The following is a 20,073-nucleotide window of genomic DNA, read 5'->3' as shown; positions in this document are numbered from 1 at the left end:
TTTAGGTTATTTTAAAAATAAGCACCCTGCAAAAATTTGGTAACGTTATTTTATGGTTGCAAAAATAAAAAGAACGTTTCCTTAATATTAGTATTTGCCCCCCCCCCCACAAATAAAATAAAATAAATAAAATAAAATAAAATGGGAATTAATGCCCATTTAAACAATACTAAGTTAGTTAGCCTATTAATAGCCTGTTTATTCGCTGCAGAACAGTTCAAAAAGAAGCCCCTTTGCACGTGATCCTACAGGATCAAAGCAGACTGAAAGAGTGGAATTATTGTATTTAAAAATAAATAATTTTTTTGTACTGCACTATCAACGATAGGCTATGCCTGTTCTTTTTTTTTTTTTTTTCTCAAATATGTCAATGTGGTCGGCTAAGTAGCTTATGTCTAGGCTATATAATAAAATAATTGCAACAACAGCTACCTTCAAGACTGATTCCTAACAAAAATGCAAACAATCCGAGGTTAACGACAGCCTTTATTTGTAGTCAGACACTGACACCATGTGGCCGATCTCTCATTTGATCGTGTATTTGGGTGGAGCAGCAGATGAATTATCATAGACAAATATACAACATAACCAATGAGCGCTGTGACTTACACACACACATGCTCTCTCCAGTGTCCCTCATATGTACTCCTTAATTTGCACGTCGCGACGTCAAAAAATTGCTTTGAAAACTTTCATTTTCTGATGAATACAGTTTAACGTTAGTCAAATAAACGTATGAGTGCTTTGTCATTAGAGACACTGATGTAATTCAGGACTGTGGTAACAGGTAAACCCGTCCTCCATGCGGCGCTCTACGCACAGACGTAAGCACGTGCTGTTCCTTATCACAGGTTCCTATTCACTTCTCCATCCCTCTCCTCCCGCATCATTCAGCAGCAGAGATGGCGGAACCCGCCACAGTAGTGCATTCTCCGGTCATGAGCCCGAGCTCCGAGCCTCCGTCAGGCGCGCACTCCCCCACGGCAGACGGAACACAGCGGCTTCTGTTTACGCATGACCTGGTCTCCGGAAAACACCGCGGGGCGATGCGTTTCGGGTTGGTACGGATGATTCACGGCGAAGAGGATTTCGAAGATTCAGACTCCGAGATTGGCGGTGATGGCGGAGGGAGAGGACGAGGTGGTGGCGACGACGGCGGCGTAGAAGGTGGAGGCGCTCCCGGTAACTCAGACAACGAGAGTGGGGCGGCGGACACACGGTCATGGCCTCTCGGTAGAGGATTCGTGCGGGTTCAGTGGTATCCTGAAGGAACGAAGCAGGATGTTCGGGAAACGAAGGTACTAAAAGCCACAAATGATCGTGCGCATTGTTTTTCCCTCGCTCGTACAGACAACCACAGCGATGAGCAACTCATTATTTTGCTATATTTTCTCTGTTGTAATGATTTAAACGTGGCCAAATTATGTTTATTGCCTTTCACTTTCACCGATTCTCAGAAAATGACCAGGATGAGGTAATTTGATTTATGAAGCCCAGAATGGTGTCTAGGTAGGCAGCTCACAAGGTTTAGGGACACGGCCGCTGAATCTTACATATTTGTTGAAATGGTTGCGTTACTCATGAAAACGCGAACGAACAAATGAATTTATTAAATGAAACGTTTAGAATTAGCATGGAAGCTGATTGGCTTTGAACGTGTAAAACTTAAAATGTGAATATCTTCCTAATAAACAGTCACTGATAATTTATGTAATTTGTCATTTTATCCGTGATCAGCATAGTTAAACACTTGTCAATAAAAAGTGGTTGTAGAATCCAATTCAGCAAGTGGTAAACAACGTAAGTGCACAATAATACTGTATAGATATACCTTCTCTCGATGTTACTGGACATTCAGTGTATTATTTTGCAGAATAGTTTCCAGGTTTCTGTGTCAGCGCCCTTTTAGAGCATGGACTAGAACGCACCGTTTTATTCTCCAGGTTTCAGTTGTTTCAGAATAAAACGCTGGTCAGTTGTTGTTTCTAACAAAGACATCGCATGAAGAAGATAACCACCCCACCCTTCAGTGCATGGTTAAGGCCTACCATGAGCACATAGAGCACAGGAGTGAATTAAGATATATATATATATATATATATATATAAATCGACAGTAGCTTGTTGAATTGCTTTCAATCTAATAGAAGTGGTAGATATCAAAATGTTTGTAGTGACATTGCATATTTATACCTGGTTTAAATCCAACTTGAAAAGGATTCACACAATTTCGTAACACAAGAGTATAAATTGATAGGGGTCTTAAAAGATTATATATATATATTTTGTTTTACTGGTTTATTCACATTTTAATAACCAAAAACATGTTTAATCAATTGAGTTAATAAATCTTTACCACCTTTTTTAATATTAATACTTTCTTAAAATTATAAGTATTATAGAGACCTATGAAATCATATTATCATAAGAATTAGTTTTTTTTTCTCACCCCCACCCTGTGTTTTATGGTTTAATACAAATATATTGTCAAAAACAGAAGTAATAAAATGAATGCATTAAACCTTAACAATTTAATTGATGTATTAAAATGTTATCAAATTAAAATTTAATAACTTACAATAACTGGCAAAGAGCTGCAGCACAACAGAGGTATACTAATTTAAAACATGGACAAACATGATATTTCTTAAAGACAATATTTAAAAAAAATTGATAAAACCAAAACATGTCTCTGCCATTTTCTTCACTGCACATGTTTGTAAGCAGCTGAGCGAAAATAAGCTGCATGCGCAGGTGAGAATTCTTTCATTATTTTTTTTTTAAACCATAGATATGCACATTTTCATGGTATGATAACACGGTATAAGCATGTTCAAACCGTGATAAACCGTCACGCCACCCCCCTATATATATATATATATATATAATATATATATATATATATATATATATATATATATATATATATATATATATATATATATTATATATATATATATATATATATATATATATATATATATATATATATATATATATATATATATATATATATATAAGGGGGGTTGCGTCGTATCACGATGCCGGCGCAACATCGTGATGTATTTTAACCATTGGCGATGGAAGATGGCACCATCTGTCGGCCCAACCCTAAGAGACACATAAGCCCAAAGTGTGGACACTACACGTTAATTTATACGTTAAGCATTTTCCTCTCATATAATGCTTAATGTTCCGGGACAGTGATATTAATACACCACATTATGTAAACACCTTACTAAAAAAGCACAATATCTGTCTTAATGCACAAGAGGTTTTAAAATGGATTTTCTAAAGGGAGGAAAATGTTTAATGTGTAATTTAAAAAGTTGCCGAATTGTAGCCTCATCTGCATGTCTTTTAGCATCACTGTCATACTGCATTACAAAAATGTTCAAGCTTCCAGGAATTTTAGTTGTCATTTGTTGAAATAAATATAAAATACAGTGTACTTGTGTCTGTCTGCTGAATGTGACCAACAATCTCTGATTCTCCTTTGTGGCCATGGAAATTTTTTTATTTACAATGACACAATTATACTTCATCATTAAAACGTTTCCAACAAAAAAATTTATAGACTTCTGTCATCTTGTTGAACAAACACTTTATTTGGATAACCTACCATATGTCAGCTGAAGCACAATATGTTTTCACGCTAAACAGATCAAAGAAAACGAAATTCTACAAAACAAGAGAAGAAAATTTAATTATCATGTTAAGTGATAAAATAGCTTCTCTAACTTGCAAACGATCCAATAAAGAATCTGATTATTTAACAAAAGATAAGCAGGTATCAGTATTAATTTTAGCAAATGTAGCAGAGGGTGATCCTCTTAAAATGGCATGGCATCCCAGCTTGCAACGTGGCGTGACGTACCTTTACATTCTCTCTCTCTTCTGCTCTCTCTCTCTCTCTCTCTCTCTAGCAGTTTCCCTGCTATAACTGTTCTCCTAGCTTTATTTTCACAGTTTTAATGTAATTATAGGTCACACAGTATAACTTATAATGACTTATATAAATATTTAACCTGTTAATTGTCATACGCCTACGTTGACTATTCTATATTACAATCAAATCTAATCTAATCTTGACAAACTATATATTGTTGGAAAGGTCTAAGACTCCCAAATATATATTTTACCAATATTTTTTGTTAAAAATTATGTAGGAAAAATAATAGATTAATTTATGAAAGAGTGCACCCTCAGAAATCTACATTACAAAAGGAGTTTTGACCTTTGTTTAAAAAAAAAAGACCTCCTTGTTGCCTTTTTCTCTATCACATTTTAGAAATCATCAGAAGTTATATATCACTTGAAAACATAAAATCTCAAAATTCATCCTTTAAAACCCATTTTAAAATCAGACATTGCATTACCATGTAAATGGTACATCAAAATCAGTTTACAAAATGTTTTCAGTCATGAATTATAAAAATTTAGGTTTGTATCATGCACATTCAAGTCTATCTTCTAAAACGTGAGTGACAGTTAACAGGTTTTGTCTTTACCACTAGCAAAGGCCAAGATTGTCTAAACTGGAAGTTATCTGACGTTTAACTTTTTCTGCACATGCACTGAATTTGATTTGGTATGTTTTGTCTGAGCACAAGTGTACTGTATGTGATTTAGCATTCAAGCTATCAGGGACCAAAAGTGTGTGTCAGCACGGTGTCTGCTAGGAAAAAGGATCCTTTTTTGGCGAAGAAGACCCATCCAGTTTTGAAGCTCTTTAATTCTTTTCCGAGCTTTAGGAAATGCTGGTTATACTGGTGAAGACTTTGCTTGTCCTTGATAATTAATTAGCATCTGTCCATGCAAAGTTTTCTTGCTGAAGTATCCAGGCAGAGAATGGGTGTGCTCAATGGGTGTAAAAGATCTAGCACAATCACGAATTCTCACGTAGACCCCAACAAAAACAAAGTCTTAGAGCAGGTATACTGTTTAATGATGTAGAAAATTGACATAGTTGCTCATTAATCTTTGAACTGAGAGACCAAGACTCCTTTGATGTTTTTCATGGCTTTTTCGTACAGTTTTCATGCAAGTACCATCAACTACACTACACTATAGTGTGGATAGTCATAATACTTATTAGTTTCATATAAGTGCTTCTTATTTACATGGGAAATTATTTAATACACTCCATTTAGATACTGAAAACATTAGCACAAGAAATCAGCAGAATTTTAAAATAGACTTATTTACAAACTGTGAGTAGTAGATTCTGTTTCTACTCATGTCTTTCATTTTAAATCAAAATAATGGACTTTATTACAGTGGTATTAGGCTATGTATAGTCCAGTTTTTAAAAACATAAAGAGAGGTCATCCCTTTCCTGTGATGCAATGGATTAAATATCAGTGTTTCAGGGTCATTGCTATGAGGTCTTGTTGTTTTCAAAAGTGTTGCATTATGACATGCTGTACGTTTGGCAGTAGGTTGTATTTAGCTTTCTACTTGACTAAAAAAATAAATAAATGAAAAAAACAATGACAGGAAGATTGAACATTTTTCAACATCGATGAAGTAAAGCATATGAGACAATCAGGAAAAAGGGGTGTGTCATTTTTAAGGCGTGGCTCCTGTAGTGCTGCAGTGTACTGCTGCAGTTTCTCCCTCTTTGCTCCAACGCAGACGTACATGTACAGCATTTTGTTCATTAGCCCAAGAGGTCTAAACAAGCATGCAGTGAGCAGATTCTTATTGATCTTTGTAATCAAGCCTGGTTTTGGGCTCAAGCTGTGAAGTCTACTGCAAACTGAACAAAATATGAGCTTGTTTTGATGAAGAAGGTTCACAAATTTAGGACAGTAATACATGACATACATTTTTTTTTTTTCAAGGATGGAAGAACAAAAAAATAATAAAACTCATTAGGAAAATAACTATTCTATTTTTATTACTACATAGTAAGTGACCCATTCAGTTTTCTTCAGTCTGTGTGTGTCCACGTGTGGATGAGAGATTATGGGATAAGACATTGTGAAATGCTGGGATATCTGCCAGTTTCACTCTACACATCCTACCTAACTGCACTGCATGGTGCTTTGAAAAATGTCTGTGAGGAGACAGAGCTGATCTGGAGTAATTTGTAATCATATACTTAGGCTTTTTCTATTCACAAACAAACTAAATTTACTGCTCTTTATAGAATAATCATTATCAAATATCAAATATTTTTGGATCAATTTTTTTGTTTTGTTTTGGAAATAACCACACCAAATAGATTTTTGGCCTAACTTTAGGATAGCAGTATCTAAAACGTCAATTTGTGATATTTCCCACAATTCCTTGGCTAACAGCCGGAGCAGATGCCCTCTTTAAGGAACAAGCATACATTCTATGAAGAGAGTTAGTGTATAGTATATAGTGTATTTGTGTATATAGTTTTTTTTTTTTTTTTTTTGTAAACAACACCATTGTTACCATTGTAGATTTACCCCACACTGCATGAACAAAGATATGTTGCATATCTCACAAATGGGTAATATTAATAGTATCATACCCATACAGGAGTCCGAATGAGCCCAGGGCGTAATATGGATTACAGCTATAATGTTGGTCTGGTGTTATTCAAGGATCATCTGAATTTGAATAAAAAGATGACTCCTGGTAAAACCAATCTCATTTTGGGTCTGTAATGTGAAAATATCTCTGGAATTAACTACAGATGCTTAAACAATGAGATCGGATATATGTCCCATGAGATTTTTCTGGATGGCACTCATCAGGACACAGCATGATTCTTTAATAAATGATCGCAAACAGAAGGTTGTAAGGTCCCATCTGTCTATTGTCTTACAACATTGTCCTTTTGTTTCTCTCTCACTCTGTCTTTTTCAAAGCTGACTCAGCTTTGGGGGTAGGCTGGGGTGAGGTGGGGGTGGGGCTAAAATTATAGATGTCCCAATAAGAGACTGGGCAATCCCTCTACTATGGCTACGTTATAGCTGACCATTTCAGCAGACTTTTTTTTTTTTTTTTTTTTTTTCAAAATCCGTTTTTTGTTTTAATTTTTCTGGATTGTTTTTTTTTTTTTTTCAGTTTTAAAGGTCCCATTTTTCGTGCTTTTTTTGAAGCTTTGATTGTGTTTACAGTGTGCAATATAACATGTGTTCATCTGTCATAAAAATGGGCTGATGACTTCCTTGTTCTATGAAGTCCCTCCTTCAGAAGTACGTAACGAATTCTGATTGTGCCAGCGGTTCCTGTGTTGTGATTCGACACCAGCTTAGCGCACGCTGCCCTCCTGGAAACGCGATTGAGCTAGTTTTGGACTAGTTTTGAGAAGCAAGTGGGCAGGATTTGTTTTGAAAACCTTGCAATCCTGATCTGAACCATAGACCATAAAAGAACGCACATGCTGGAGATGTACTTATAATTGCAGGAGCGTTTTTACTGAGGAGATGCGCATGAAAATCGCATTCGATTTTTTTTGCACAGCCCTAACATCTAGTTAAAAAAGCTAAACAGTGTTGCCCTTTGTGTAATAAGTTACTGAAACTGTTAAACACACCTACTTAAATAATAAAATACTTACCGGTTTTGGTCCATAAACAACGCCTTCTCCAGACAAAGAGGGAACTGCTCCATCTTTCAAGAATAATCTTTGTGCGAATCCGGCCTTAAACTGATTGAGATTGAGGAAGCTCGATGTCCTCAGCAAAATGTGCTGCACATAGTTTTACATGTGGATTATAATTTTCGGGAACCGAGTTAAACATAAATTGTAACCATTAATCTCAAAGTACAGCATCCCTGGGAAGCCCAAACAAAGGTGATTGGACTCCGAGATGAAAATAACAGCAACGACATGGCGACAAACACAAACGCAGCTCTTCCTCTTCCCGTCAGAGTGCAACAAGGCCACGCCCCCTTTTTGTGTATTCATGTGGGCGGAAGTTAGTCAAAAAACCGTTTTAGTGACGTCATTACTGCAGGAACTAGAGGGATGTAGTCCAAACGGGTCGTTTTTTGTAGGGGAATTCTGTTAAAATATCTCACTTGGCATTGAACTTTGAGCTTTAGAATTTTACAGATATTATTTATACTCTAACAACAACATTACACACTAACTAAAGTTTAAAATATGGGATCACGAAGAACGTTTTATTTTAATAGTCAAATTAAATTAGATTAATCAACATGGAAGGAATGTTGTGAAGAATTATTCCTAAAAATATAATGTTTGTTTTATTTTAGTAGTAGTGGTAGTAGGCTAGTAGGCTATGTACATTCTACTGAAAAATAGTTATAGGCACAAGGTCTTCAAATCAAACTGGACTTTTATTTTGACTTTTTCCAAAGACTTTTTCCAAACTATAATTCCTGACATTTAGTTAATATAATAACAGGAATTATGAATAATAATAATAACAATAAATGTTTTTTGTAGAAAATAAGATCGTTAAAAGGATTTCTGAAGGATTGTGTGACTGGAGTAATGATGCAAAAAAATTATTTTGAAAGTCAGCTTTGATTGTTTCTAATAAACTGTTTAACTGCTCCCCCAAGTTGATATTAAATTATGTTGTGGGATAATTAAATATATTCTAAATAAACTCCTCCCTCTCAGTGGCACAGATGACTGAAAGGCTCATTATGCAGCTCATTATGCAGGCATTTCTCTTCTCAGGTGTAAATCACAATGATATTCATGATAGTTGACGCCTACTCACATATGACTTTTACCAACAAAAAGTGTCTTAAATGTAAATCAATATATTGTTTTTCTGTAAGTGTGGAAACAAGATGATTTTCACATAATTTAGAAAGAAAAATTCTTACAAGCTCCAGTTCTCAAAAGTCCCGGGAACCCATGTTCTTTGTGTGTTTTTGCCTTATTCAAGTTATTTAACATTTTTTGTTTTCACTAACCACACATAAAAAATTATAAGACTTTAGAGATTAGACTTTACCCATTTAGATATTTATAAGAAACTGAAAAAAGCACAAATGTCAGGGCATGACAAAACTTCTACAGCCCCCAAAAATACCCTTAGACTCCAGAGGGTTAATAACTCACCCTCATGTCGTTCCAAACCTGTGAGACTTCCTTTTATCTTCGGAACACAGTTTAAGATATTTTAGATTTAATCCGAGAGCTCTCAGTCCCTCCATTGAAACTGTGTGTACACTCTACTGTCCATGTCCAGAAAGGTAAGAAAAACATCATCAAAGTAGTCCATGTGACATCAGAGGGTCAGTTAGAATTTTTTGAAACATCGAAAATACATTTTGGTCCAAAAATAGCAAAAACTACAACTTTATTCAGCATTGTCTTCTCTTCCGTGTATGTTGTGAGAGAGTTCAAAACAAAGCAGTTTGTGATGTCTGGTTCTCGAACGAATCATTCGCTGTAACCGGATCTTTTTGAACCAGTCCACCAAATTGTACTGAATCGTTTTAAATGGTTCGCGTGTCCAAAACGCATTAATCCACAAATGACTTAAGCTGTTCACTTTTTTAATGTGGCTGACACTCCCTCGGAGTTCAAACAAACTAATATCCTGGAGTAATTCATTTACTCAAACAGTACACTTACTGAACTGCTGTGAATAGAAAACTGAAGATGAACACCGAGCCGAGCCAGATAACGAACAACAGACTGACTCGTTCTCGAGTCAAGAACCGTTTCTGTCAGACGCGTCCGATTCGAGAACCGAGGAGCTGATGATACTGCACATGTGTGATTTCAGCGTGAAGCAGACTGAGACAGAGCGTCTGAACCGAACTGATTATTTTGGTGATTGATTCTGAACTGATTCTGTGCTAGTGTTATGTGCGCGGGTAAACCGAAGGCTTGAATCAAGGGCAATCATCGCCAATGACGCCATAACGTCGACCGGACTTTGGGGTTAAGACGGGGTCGGGCACGGTTCACATCCTTAGAAAATAATAAAGGCATAGCCTAATAGATTGTCGGTCATTAAATGGCTAATCGAATATTTGAAAAGCGTGACCCATCCCTAATACAGACCTGCCAATTTTTGTACTCTGCATGCATTTTGACCCATAAGTACGCTTGTACGATTCGCTGCTCTCTAGGTACGCATTTTGTTGCTTCTCGCATTTTGCCGATTTCAGTTTTGATGCAATCTATGACGCTGATTCTGCCGCTAAGCCATAGCGTGTAAGTGGAGTTAACTTGCACTGCATGTTAACCCGCCGCCCACCTGCCCTTCCTATCCACAGGCTTATTTGGCAGTTAGAAAAGTGGTGGAATGGCTTGAAATCTAGAATGTTTTAGACAGGCCAGGTGCTGATTAACGTAAGATAAAGGTAACAATTAGGCTATGTTTAGCCTAATTGAATTTATGAACATTAAAAATGACCTTGACATCATAACAAGCAGTCTAGCTGTGACATGCTCAGTTCAGTTCAAGCATTCATGTAGGTTAACATGTAAGGGTGGCGCTGCCAATAACGCACATAAAAGCTGTCACAAAGAACCAGCTAAATTAATGATTATGAATATTTTATATTTCATGAATATAATTATTAATAAACAAGTGTTTTCTGTATCAATGTCGTGTCGACTGCAAAGATAAAGTTGACAATGCTGTCTTGCGATCTTCGCAGTAGTGAATGCGCCAGAGAAATACACATTTCATACGGATTAACATTAAGCAGACTACAGTCTGTATTCTTTTCGTTTTTAATTGTTCTGTTCAACTCTCTTGAGTCGGTTAACGCGTATATGCATTGAGTCATTTTCTCCTGATAACCCAGAAAAGAACTTAAATTACACCTTAAATTTTGATCGTACGGATAAGAGCAATACATCAATCGAATCTGTAAAGTGTCTACTTTTATTTGTATACAGACATAACAACAAAACTTTGTGCACTTATAAAATAAAGATAACAAAAAAGGTGTGCTGTCTGCAGCCTTTGTCTGTGCTGATCTTCATTTACAAACACGTCATTAAAATGAACTGTAACTCCGTGAATACTCAACGAAGAGACATGAGAGATATGTCTATAGAAAGCCTGACATGTATACTTTTAAAATAAACAAGTGCTGCTGAAAACAAATATTCTGAGATAAAGTAATCCATATGAAAACAACGCCATGTCCGTTTTTCACGTCTCCCTTCATTATCTTCTAATTCGACCACGCCCCCGCGCTGAACGCCCTATTCAGATTCTAATGTTAAATAATGTTTTTTTTTTATTTTACTGTTTGCTTCGAGATGAGAGGAATAAGATATAATTCACCCCAAAATGTGATTTGGTTGAGTATTTGAGATTTGGATTTCCTCAGAAAAAAAGAACTAAGCACTTTATTCAGCAGAGATAATAAACATGAGTAAGTCTCTTATTATTTATTTGTATACTTTAACTAGTTTTCACATAATTTTACTAGTTAAGACTTTTTCCAAACTATAATTCCTGACTAAATGTATAATCAAGTGAAACGTTATTGAAACTTCATAATAATATGCAGTACTATTCAATATCATCAATATACCATTCAAAAGCTTGATGTAAATAATATAAATGTAACAAATAAATCAGAATGAGCTTTATTGCCAGGTATGTTTACAGATACGAGGAATTTGTTTTCGTGACAGAAGCTCCGCAGTACAACAGAATGACAGCGACAGAACATAAAACACATAATAAAAGAATAAAAAATACAAATAAGTAGATAGTGAATGACAATATACAAATGACAATTGTAGGCAGCTATATTACAAATGCAGTTATGTATGTACATATATATTATGTGCAAAATTTAAGTGTATACTAAGTATGTGTGTTAGATAAATAAAGTGTATGTGTATATAAATATAAAGTGTAGTGTGTTCGCCGTTATTATCAGCTGTTCATAAGATGGATTGCCTGAGGGAAGAAACTGGTCCTGTGTCTGGTTGTTCTAGTGCTCAGTGTAACTGTAAATGTAACAAACAATGCTGTTCTTTCAATTTATCCCCCCGAACAATTTTCTCCGCTCTTTTCAACATTAATAATAATCTATTAATATGAGCTCAGAGATGTTTAGTTCTCTAAAGGCAGCATTTGTTACAAAGAGACTTTCACTAATGCACTACTTAAAAAAAGCCAAATCTGCAACCTTTAACAAGTTAAACAATGCAAAAGTTTAAACACTATGCATGGAATTTTTTTTTTAAATTGTTTGTTTTTAGCATACTGATTTTGATATTGATAACTGCTGGTTTTGCACATTTATTTAATGTTTTGATTTATTTATTTAGAAAGAATGTCCTCAGTTTTTTTTTTTTTCTGACAAGATTTTCAGGTGGAAGAAGTTTCCATGGGCTATGCCTCCTGTACAAAATGTTCGGAGTGATTACAGTAATTGTATAACATTTATGGTCTACTTGTATATATTATGAAGTAAATAATAAATCTTTATTGGTGAAAGGATATTATGTGTATAATATGTATTATAGTGTTAGGTAGGTCAAGGTAGGTTAGGTAGGTCAAGCTGCAATATCAAACAGGGGCCACTAGGAGACACCAAAAGATCACTAAACCTACTGACCTGACTGTACAGGCCATTCAGAATCTAAGAAACACCTTTAGCCTTTAGCAGCATCTATTATAAAAAAACAAAATAATAATTCTGGAGGTACCTTTTAAACCATTTCTAATGAAATCAGTCGGGTTATCTCTGTAGCATTTTGAACTTATGCCGCGTTCCAGGCAACCCGTAACCCGTGTTTTTCCAACCTTCTACCCGTGAAAGTGCACCGGACCGGCAGTCAAATCCGTGACTTCCCACCCGTGAACTTGTACTAGATCGATGTACTCCCAGTAGGGATGGGCATGATTAATCGACGATCGATAATTTATCGTTAAGAATTTCTTTGATAATGTTAATTTGTTATCGACTAATCTAAAGCATTTTTTTTATCTAATGCAGGTTGCGTTGCGTAGTGCGAGTCTTGAAGCAATTAAATGAATTTCACTGTGTGGCAGCAATTAAATATTCTACCACCAGGGTGCAATATTTGACACCCTACTCGGTTATCTGTGATCTTCTGTTTTGATTTCAAAAGAATAATCATGAAGATGTCACGGCGAAGTGTGGCATGGGACCATTTTGATTTAAAAAGCGAACTAGTTAACTGCAAACATTGCGATGCCGTGTATAAGTACAACACAGCCACGACTCAAATGATGTACCTGTGCATCCCGGCAACGTCACAGACGGTCATCAGGTTGCGGTCGCGTCTGACACCAGATCATGTCAACATGCTTATACGGTATTTCTCAACAAAAATCCGTAGACTCGTGCAGAAGTTGTATGCTAGTTACTAAAGTTACTTATTTTTCTTGAGGCTTTAAGTAGCATAATTTGTTAAGTTAGCGTAATTTTTATGAAGGCTAATATCTGGCCTTTTCTTCTGGCTTGGATAGTTTTGAGTTACATTGACAAGTATTATAATGGGGTTTTTTATGTTATTGTTTAACATGATTCTTTTATTATTATTATTATTTTGGAACAATTGAGGTCTCTGTTTAAGAACGCTGGCTCGCAGCTGCAGGTTCCGCTGCTTTAGAGCACTGCATATGCATGCGCATATATGTTCGGTTTGCCTGAACGTAGTTTAACTGTCTGCCACAAGTTGATCTTGTAATAAAGGTAAAGAGGAAAAACACGCTGTATTTTTGTATTCATTGCATTTTTTAATTATAAAAATTTAATAATTAATTACATTATAAAAATATTAATGATTAATCGATAGTCGATCGTTAATTCTCCCGAAGATCTGCTAAGAAAAATTAATCGAATGCCCATCCCTAACTCCCAGTTCCAAGCTCAGACATCACATAACCCACGAAACAACAATGGCAACCCCTAACGGATAATATTGCCTACGGAGGTGTTTATACAAGTGGTACACGATGAGAAATAGACTTTAGGACAATTTAACATTACAATAAAATTAATAATCTAGCTATTATTCCTTGCACTCAAGCAGTTTGGTGTGACTTGCCTGGAACGCTACAAAGTCATGAGTCATGGTTTGAAGTCGTGACTTACGAGCTCAGAAACCTGCCTGGAACTCAGCATTAGGTTACTGTGTGAAGGCATTTGTTTGCTGCTTTTCATTTTTAAGGTATTGTTTTCGTTATAAGGTACAGATTCAATTTAGGACTCAATAATTAAGTATTATTTTATCACTCTGCCCACCTCCCTGTCATGCACTCAAGCTTTAGACTGACTCTGCTTGCATTCACGTGATTTGCTGAGAGGAGAGGCGGGCGCTGGCACGATCATCAATAAAATTTAAAGGGAATCCAGCACATCCTGACCGCATAACTGTCTTTCTGGGTATATTTACGGAATATTTGGATTTATTCACATGCGATTTGTTTAGGTAGTCATGGTGGATTGTCTCGATTTTGGCTAATGCAGGACACTAATGAATTATGCGCATCAGAGGGGATTTAGAAGTGGGTTTACGCAAAGCTGACTTATAAAGAAGTGGCTATGCGCTGTATAAAAAGGTAACGTCTAAAAGTGTCATATGAAATGCTATAATTTTTTCCACTGTTATGAGCTCATCCCATATTACCGTATTGTCCCAAATATAAGACAATACTTTTTTCCTGGAAATACATCTGAAAAAACGTGGTCGTCTTTTATTGAGGGTCTAGACTTTGACATGTCAATAATACACCCACAACAATAGGTGGCGCAAAAAAAACATAAAACGAGTGTGCCATGAAATGCGTGATGTAATTTGTGTTTTAAAGATCACGACTGAAAACAAAAGAAAAAGAAAATGCTTATAGCGACATAAGTAGTGACTGTCATTAGCCTGATGGGACCAAACTTTCTCTGTAAGTGATTTTAAAACATAAGACAGTACCCAGATTTGAAGACTAAATAAGATGTCACTTCTAATGTTAATAAAATTTTGGTAGGCTACTATGAGATGGATGGACTAAATGTTATAATTCAAATGGGCTACCTGTTATTTTTATTGGTATATCAAAAAGTGTATATTTTAAATGTGATTATTGTTGGTACATCTTACCAGTATTTACCATACGTTCAAAACAAAAATGTAAATAGGAAAAATATGCAATATGAAAATAATTTAAGAAAAAAAAAATGTTTTACAGAGGGGGGGGGGGGATTTGGTTTTCAAAAAGCCTTTTTCCAAAAGGTTCATCTGAAAAAAAAGTCGTCTTATAATCAGGGTTGTCATATATTCGGGTCATTACAGTAATTGAGAGACTACATTCAGTGTTGTGAGCACATTGAGGGGGTTACTCACCACCCTTCTTCAATATTCAGATTTATTGGTCAATCAGGTTTTTTGTTCAGCGGTTTGTCCTTAAATTCATTTATCATACCACACAGAACCATTAAGAAAGGGTTTAAACATTGTGGGGAAAAAACAGAGAAGTAGAAATAGAGACCCATGTTTTAACCATTTGAAAATGTAGCTAGTTGAATTTAACAATCTGCTTTTGAGTTGAATTTGGTCAAATTTGGCTTTTATTAGAGTGGGTCAGTAAAAGGATCTCAAGGATGCCCCACTTAACAAATAGAGCTGACCTGGATCTAGATTTAGTATTTAACCCAGTATTTACAGCTTTTATCTTGCTTCTGGATTACATAAACGCAAGTAAAGATGGTTACTTTTTCCATTGTTTTTTCCAGAGTTTTATGACTTTTAAACACATCTGAAAAGCACACTCATAAAGCATCTTGTCACACAGCATGTGAGTAATGATCTTTTTGGCACCTTGTTGGGCTTGAATGGTCGAATACACACACTTATGAGTCAAAATGCTGTCTTTGCAAGTATCCTTGTAAGCACATTTTTGTCTTTCTTAAGTGAATGTAAACAGTTGAGAAAGAATATGCATGCATATCAATATATTAGATTCGTACATTTGGTCTTAGTGACAGCAGGCTAATAAACAAATGAGATGTTTATAAGACATTCAAAGATTTGTTTAAATTATATAAATGCATGTTTGCTGAATGCTGACGGCAAACAAGAAAGTTATATTATAATGTTTGTTTTTCTATTACTACTTATATAAATCCAATCATTAAGACTTTTTGTATAGGGACGTCCCGATACCAATTTTTTTGTCTTCCGATACCGATGCCGCAGCTTTGGCTATTTGCTGATTCCTATATCAATACAATATTTTTATTTTATTCTTTAAAATAATTATTATATTAATAATAAAATAAATGGAAGCACTTTGCTCAATTAGCCACCTAAAAACAAAAACAAAAATCTTTGTCATTATTTTATCTTTATTTAAAAAAATAGAACAAAGAGACACATACAAATACACAATACACAAATAAAAAATAAACACTGTTTTGCAGGTACAATAGTATTTAGCAGTAGTATTCAAAAAATGTAATGAACAAGTAAAAAACAATTATTATTTACAAATTACAGTTGTGCCTAGACAGTTGCCTCTGGCTATGATTTTACTAATACAGTTGTCTGATTTTATTGTCTCAAGCATTGAGAAATGACACACACAAAAACTTTACTTCAATAAAAACAAGGATTAGTATTTGTAAGGGTTGTGGTGTCCACATGTTTTTGTTGAATAAATTATAGAGGCTAGTATTTATATCGCAATAGGTGGCCAAAAATGAAAGATTAAGTGGATATATGAATTAAATGGAACATTGAAACTCTAAGAGGCTATTAAGGCAGATGCGGCAGACATTAAAACACGTTATTAACTTAATGTTAACAAAATCCAAAAAAGATTAACAGGATTATAAAAGTACCTAAAAGTGATGCACGGGCCTCATCTTTGACTTTTTTTCTTTTCCTTATCTCGGCACCGGACTCCTGTTGTCTTTTCCCAGGCATAGTTGTCTATCAGTTATGATCATTTGGAGACAGCCGCAAACATGAGGTGAGAGCGAGTGCAGCCGCTGCTGCGGGAATGGCGCATCACGTGTTCTTCGCCTGTCTACGGTTTTCACCCTGAAACGCATTTTTGATAATTGTTTACATTTTTATTTACCTATACATTAATATACATATAAAACGGAAGGTTTATTTTTTTTTTAAGCAACTGGGATGGTGCCCCCCTGGAAGTTGATGCCCTACTGCATACTCTGTGTGGGAGCAGCGGTACTGGACATAGACATAATTATGTCTATTGTACTGGATATGTTAGCTGTCGCAGTATATTCATTCCATGGCGCCAGAACTGCAGCTGATAGAATGTGCGCTGCAGCATAATACAACGATATTTCTTCAAAAGCAGATCGTGGAGACATTTTTATCATCCACAATCAAAAATATTCATATCTCACACCCCCTCCCTCGGAAGAAATCGCAGACCGAGGGCAGACCGGACCGCAAGGGAACATTGGAGTTGGACCTCAAAGTGGCAGGGGCTCAAGCCTTCCACACCGCTGCCATGGCTATTCTGTAAGTTAGCTAACTCTCATACTCATGTGATTTATAATTGGCTACTACTGTTATCACGTGACAGTCTGTTCGCTGAACTGGATGTTGCAGCAAGGGAAATGTTAAAATTCAAGCATTTAGGCGATGGTTTAAGCTGGATTTTCCCATGGTTTGTGTTGGATAGGTATCGGATCATATTTTTTTCTCCCCTCCGATCTCTGATCGAGTGTTCTGGGCCAGTATCTGCATGATACCGATTTCATGGATCGGATCGGACATCCCTATTTTTTTTATAATTTGAATTTTTTTGTTTAACTGTTTATCTGATTTTTAGACCAAACTGTAAACGGCAACAGCGAACAAGGAGAATGTGAGCACTGTGAGCTGCCATTCTCAGCGCTGTCAAAATAAAAGTCCCACGTCAAATGCATAGGCCAAACAGGAAAACTTATCGGCTCATGCGATATTTAAAAAATGCCAGATATTGGCCGATATATCAGACATAGTGATATCGGCCGACCACTAATTTTAAGGGCACCTATTATGCCCCTTTTACAAGGTGCAATATAAGTCTCGGGTGTCTCCAGATTGTGTCTAAGTTTCAGCTCAAAATACCTCATATAATTTATTATATATTTTTGAAAAAAGTCTGTTTTGAATGGAAGCAGAAGTTTTCATGCATGCATCTATAAATGCAAATGAGCTGCTGTTACCCGCCCCCTTTTCCAGAATAGGGCTCTGTACCTCTACAGCTCTTATACCAGACACTACCAAAAATCATGTTTGATTTAGATTTTTCTTATCTTTGAAATCAGCACTAAACATATCAATTTAAATTTTTGATGAATTGTTTTCTGATATACACATCCAAAGCATGTGCACAGAAAGCAGCAGTCACATGGCATTTAAGTACTAAACTAAGTTCTGTTTCATGTCTTGTTGCACTTAAATGCTGTTTTATAACAAAGTTCGGGAGGGACAGTCGCAGTTCATTAACCTGATTAACACAAGTGGAGACCAATCAGTAATCAACTCATGACAAGGTATAAATAACAGCAGAACCTATCTCTGTTCATCGACGGTTTTCAGCATCCCGGTTCGCGCTGTCTGTCATCTTATCACAAATCTTCCTTCCAACAAGGAGATCCATACCGGTGATTTTTCAGATCTGCTACTTTGCTGACCATGATCATTAAACACGGCCGTTGAGCACCATCAAACGTCATCGCGACAGCTGCTCTTCGTGCCAAGCCACACGTCGTGGCCAATAGACCGTGCAAAGTTCAAGCTCGCCTCGCTTGACACCACAATTGATCCGATCAAGACCGGGCTCTCTTTGAGCGCTGGAATCGCAGCACCAGGAGGCATTCAACCAGCCCGCTCCTCAGTTCTTACTGCAGCAAGCCTCTTTCACTTCCCGCAGCGGCTCAGCCTTTCACCGCGGCTTTTTCCGGCCGAGGCGCAGTTTGAGGCCGCCTCCTCTAGCAGCGCAGACCGTGCGTCATAAATCAATACATTTCAGATGAAGACGGTAAATACAGGTTTGCGGCCAGAAGTAGTGCGAGAGCCGCGTGGAGTTCCGATCACATATGTATGTGGAAATTCAGATCCAAATTGAGCCTCGGATGCGTTCAAATATTTAAACTTCTGCGACCAGGCCGTGTGCAAACGCCCGACCGGATGTGATCTTTCGGTGCGAGGTCAGAATTACCTATATTTTGTTAACCTTGACATTATTCTTCAACAATTTATGTAAAATGGTGGTTCATAATAATTATGGCAGAAATAATTATTAAACCATTATTTACGTGATTAGCCCCATAAAACCTACTGTTTTTATTTAGGGGGTAATCTGATTTGTGACGATGTATTCATACATTATACATTATATTCATTCAAATTATTAACTTTACCATGGTGAACATGTCAAGGTAACAGTTAGGGCTACTGCACGACCAGTTTGAAAGTTAAGCACGCCTGCCGCGAGAGGGAGAAATGCGACAATCGTGTACAAATGTCGTGTGCTGTGGAAAGGAGGCTTAAAGTTTGTTAAATCAGGCCATGAGGTAGTCATCATCCACACTGAAATGTCCAAAGATATCATCTGCCTTACCGTGCATGTTTAAACCTCACTGAGGTTTTACAGACAAGTTTCATGCATTATTCTGGCAGGACAAATTTTCTTGGGGACATATTTCACCATCTACTGGCGTGATCATTATACCCTCGTTTTGCCGCAGGACAGCAGTGTGAGTAAATTCTGAGTTTCTCTAGGACATGCAAGTAAATATCGTTAGAACCGCTTGTAAGTGAATAGCACATAACTGCAATTAACGTTATTGCCATAATCATGTCTGTTGGTATGTTTTACAGACATAATGATTTTCATTGCATAATGATTCCTATAGTTTTCAGAAGCCTCTGTTTCCACAGTCTATACTACAACATGAAACCAGTGTTCCAGATGTATCCATTAGTGCTAGTGATGTGTCGTTCGTAAACGAATCGTTCTTTTTGAACAAATCTTTTAGGTGAACGAATCTTTTAGGCGAACAAATCGTTCATGTTATCCACGGACTCATATTTCTCGTTCAGTAAAGTTCCTCCCTTCATAGCAGCGCGGCGCTTTAAGCAGCGCATGCGCAGCTCAGTGAACCGGGTAACAACCGTTTCATCCTGTCA

General features: G+C 36.4%; 1 protein-coding gene across 1 annotated transcript in view; it reads left to right on the top strand.

The window, feature by feature from the left end:
• Positions 1-775: 775 nt before the first annotated feature.
• Positions 776-20,073, top strand: part of ube2o (ubiquitin-conjugating enzyme E2O) — a 68,432-nt gene continuing 49,134 nt past the window's right edge. The window contains exon 1 of the mRNA XM_052600703.1: positions 776-1,298. Coding sequence (XP_052456663.1) covers positions 903-1,298 — 396 coding nt within the window. The 5' untranslated portion in view covers positions 776-902. The remainder of the gene's footprint in view (positions 1,299-20,073) is intronic.

The sequence above is a fragment of the Carassius gibelio genome, chromosome A6 (assembly GCF_023724105.1).
Source record: "Carassius gibelio isolate Cgi1373 ecotype wild population from Czech Republic chromosome A6, carGib1.2-hapl.c, whole genome shotgun sequence".
Lineage (NCBI taxonomy): Eukaryota > Metazoa > Chordata > Actinopteri > Cypriniformes > Cyprinidae > Carassius > Carassius gibelio.
This window is presented reverse-complemented; position numbering and strand designations above follow the sequence as displayed.